The sequence below is a fragment of the Apaloderma vittatum genome, unplaced genomic scaffold (genome assembly GCF_000703405.1).
Source record: "Apaloderma vittatum isolate BGI_N311 unplaced genomic scaffold, ASM70340v1 scaffold2887, whole genome shotgun sequence".
Lineage (NCBI taxonomy): Eukaryota > Metazoa > Chordata > Aves > Trogoniformes > Trogonidae > Apaloderma > Apaloderma vittatum.
Window position 1 is genome coordinate 17,623 of NW_009727690.1, and position 3,980 is coordinate 21,602.

The 3,980-nt window shown below is 35.3% G+C and overlaps 1 protein-coding gene across 1 annotated transcript in view; it reads left to right on the forward strand.

Moving 5' to 3' along the window:
• Window positions 1-1,000: 1,000 nt before the first annotated feature.
• The window catches only part of LOC104277184 (multidrug resistance protein 1-like), a gene marked incomplete at its 3' end in the record, with an annotated part of 11,124 nt that continues 8,144 nt past the window's right edge, over window positions 1,001-3,980 (forward strand). The window contains exons 1-2 of the mRNA XM_009873751.1: window positions 1,001-1,114; window positions 2,354-2,417. Of these exons, the coding sequence (XP_009872053.1) occupies window positions 1,054-1,114; window positions 2,354-2,417 (125 nt within the window). The remainder of the gene's footprint in view (window positions 1,115-2,353; window positions 2,418-3,980) is intronic.

Here is a 3,980-nt window from a genome sequence, read left to right on the forward strand (position 1 = left end):
TGGTCTTGTCCTCTAGGTTACCCAGGTCAGGTACTAATCACACGAACTAGCCCTATTAACCATTATTCAGTCACCCAAGTCAGCAGTAAAGGGCAACTCCATGTCACTGATGAAACTTAAAAATTCTGTATTTAAAAGAACTATAAATTTCAGAAATAATTTATTTTCTGTATATTTTTATAAAGGCAATCCATTAATACTTCATGAAAGTAAATCTTAGGTTCTCTTTTAGTAATACTCAAATGTTTTATATTTTGTAGGTTTAGTGTGCACAATGAGCAGCAATGATACAGCAAATAACAGAAATGAAACGATAGCCTGCGATGCTAACCAGATCTCCATTTCTCTGCTTTGTTGTACCAGCTCGCACTTGTATAATGACATAATACCACTATAATTTACAACACTGAACTTAATACTTTACACTACAAAGCCAGTGATTTTGCAATAGATGAGATTAAACTTTATTAGTTCAATGGTAAGAGGTGTATAGGATCTCAGTACATTTTGATAATGTCCATGATACATTACGAACAGTTCTGACTGCATAGTAGTGAATTTATAGTAAAATTAATTATTGCCTAAATTATCACAATATGATTAAAATTCCCTATAATTTGAACTTTAAATGGCAAACTTGAAAAGGTCAAGTTTTTTATGCCTAGTTTTCATATGGTCTTTCTTAGCCAGTTGCAGAGCTGTGTATGCTGCAGATATTGGTGCGCTAAAATGGTACACTTCTTTAGTTTTGAGAGTTTATAGTATAAAAGTGCTTATATTAGAAAAATATATTCTTATACATTTAAATTGCTTTATAAACTTAATTTCTAATCTGATAAAGCTATAGTTTTGTGACACTAGGTGAACAACTGGTAGCTTTGTCTTAGCTTTCTTGACTTTGTAGACATAATACTGGATTTTCATTCTAATACCACAGGTAGAATTAATTTCTCTTCTCACTCACAGTTTCGATACTCCAGTTGGTCAGATAAATTACTAATGATACTAGGCACTCTCCTGGCAATAGCCCATGGAAGCAGTCTCCCTATTGCGATGATAATTTTTGGTGAGATGACTGATAGCTTTGTTGCTTCTGGAAACTCAAGTTTTACAGGTAAGAACATATCTGCTATGAAAAGAGCAATGGCTTATATTTGGAAAAGATCCAGGCAGAATTAAACATCTTGACAGGAAATAATGATGTCAGAAACCCCAACTTGCTACTATACTATGATGCAAATTAGTAACTCTTCTGTTTGTCCTAATAGAAATACTTTTTTTAAAATTATCCACTATAGTGCATATTCAACAAATAGTGTTTAACTGTGGTTGTGATAAATAGAAGGAGGCTGGTTTTCCATCTCCTCAGCATGAGTTCCTATTGATTTCCTTCCATCAAATCTGACAATTACAGTTCACAAGTTGAATCAGATCAATTAGCAGACCTAACAGAAAATTCGCTACCAAAAATAGAAGTACTAATTTTCTATGAGGTCACTTTGTTGGATTGCATCATTTGGTGAATCAGAAGTACAAAATCAAACACAAAGGTAGGCAGGCATACACTGCCAGATACCAGAGGGAAGAGTCACACTGTCACTTTGGTATCAAGTCACAGTTAGACCACATTACATTCTTCTCTGAACTCATACATCTGATGTTAAGCTTGTGAACAGCTTTGTTGCCTGAAGGATTATCTAATAAATTTTTATTATACACTTTTATTAAAGCCTATGGTGATACAGAAAAAAATAAAGGATGTGACTATGTTCTCGCCTGTATCTCTTTTTGCTCTTATTATGCTGCTTTGATGCAGAAACATGGGAACACTGCCTTTATCAAAACAAGTAGTTTATTATTTACTCCTTTCCAAGTACATTAAATTTACCAGATTTTTACAGTGCAATGCAAAATGCTGCAGCTGTAGTCTTCTCAAAACATTTGTCACTGAGTTCTCATGTGAGGCAGTAAAAGTTTAGGGCCAACATCAACATTATAACCAATGTTTTCACAATGGGTTGAGATGGGTATTTTTAATGAGTTTTGTCATTATAGGAAAAAAAATTTCAAAAAATTAGAAAACAAATTGAACATTTAAAGAATGCTCAGGAAGACCTTTTAATCTCAAGTTACACAAATTATTTTGTATAGTCAGTGGAGTTATGACTAACCTTATATTGCTATAACCATTGTAATTGAATAGGTAGAAGCTTGAAGTCATCGCACTCCTTTCATTAAAATTACCTTGATTCAAAAGATGTAGCAATTCAAAACATGCTGAACAGCATGCAGGAAAACAGCTGTGTTAAAACTTCCTCTATTAAAAATACTTATTATTTTCTTCTTTTCTCAGAAGACGTTTCTGGAGTTAATTCATCTTTATATATTCTTAACAAATTGGAAGAAGATATGACAAGGTAATAAAAAATAGATATACCCGCTTATTTTCTTTTAAATGTAGACAAACATTTTTACCCAAACCATTCTTCTCTCACAGATGTTTTGCATACTTTAAACAATATAAGTGCAATGGTCAACTGAGTAATGTATGTAACCAGAGAATTGCACATGAATTATTGGAGGCACTGGGAGGAATCTTGAACATCCCCAGCCATTCCTCAAAATGTCCCTGTAATCTTCTGCTCTCACCCATCCCACATGCTTTATAAGTGTACTCTCTGTCCCCAGGACAGCTGCATTTCCTTCCTTCTTCCTTCTTTTCCTCTGAATTTATAAACAGTAATTGTTATGCTAAAAAATCATATCGATTATCACCGGATCAATTCCTTGAACTATGGTGATCCACTGATAAAAAGCAGAATCAAAATTGCCAAATAGTACCTACTTCGCTACCAAAGCATAAAATTCAACTAAATTATCTGGACTACAGAAATTAGTTAGACTGTGTGCAACCTTAAACCTAGCATTCTAGAGCTGGCAATATCAGAAGATGGCAGTCAGGAGGTGCTTTTGCTATAAATCTTCTCAATGGCAAGGTCAAATAAGCAGAAATATCAGCTGCCAATAGATATGTTTTGTTAAGGGGCTTCATTAGCCACTGTCCATAGACTTGGTTTATGCAGGATGGCTAAAGCTCATGTGCAATTTCTTGTACCACTTCAGCTTCTTTTCTTTATATGGAAGTATGTTCTTTATTAGGTATTGAAGAACATCCGACATCTCAGGAGCACTGATGTGGTCTTCAAGGCAATTTTCTGAAGAGGAGATAAGGCATTCACTCTAGTAACTGCCTTTAAAACTGTATCCCTTGCTTTTAGTAATTTGTCTTAGCTTAAAAGATATTTTTATTAGCATTTTCATTTCTGCTTTGAGTTGAAATGACCCATCTTTAAAATCAACATTTTTTTTTCTACTCAACTATATCTAAACTGTATTTTAAGAGCAAGATGGATTGGAATTAGGGGGCCAGTTAGCTCAGTGGTTTGAGCGCAGTGCTGACAACAATGACCGACACCAAGGTCGCGGGTTCGATTCCCGCTCGGTCCCCATGTGTTGCCTGGTCTAGTTGAGAGGTGGCATCCCTGCCCACAACAGGGAAGGTTGGACTAGATGATCTCTAAGGTCCCTTCCAGCCTAGGCCATTCTATGATTCTATGAATTACACAAGGTGTTACCAACCTTTGTAAATCAATGTATCATAAGTCTTTTAGACCAACAACCAAACAGAACACTTTTTGGTGAATGCTTTGGGGTTCTTTTAATGTCTGAATTTATGTCACATTATCCCAATCAAAACCAATAGGAATCCTCCCATTGTCCTCAGTTGGCTATTGTCTAGGATTTAATGATGCTTAAAGAACAAAGAGTACAGGAAAATAGACAAGCTGACACAAAAGAAGTGTAAATGTGTTATGACACCTCTGTGACAACAAATTTAAGGAGGTTTGCCAGCAGGACTTGTGGTCCTGTAGGGGACCCACACTGAAGCAGTTTGTGAAGGACTGTCTCTTGTGGGAAAG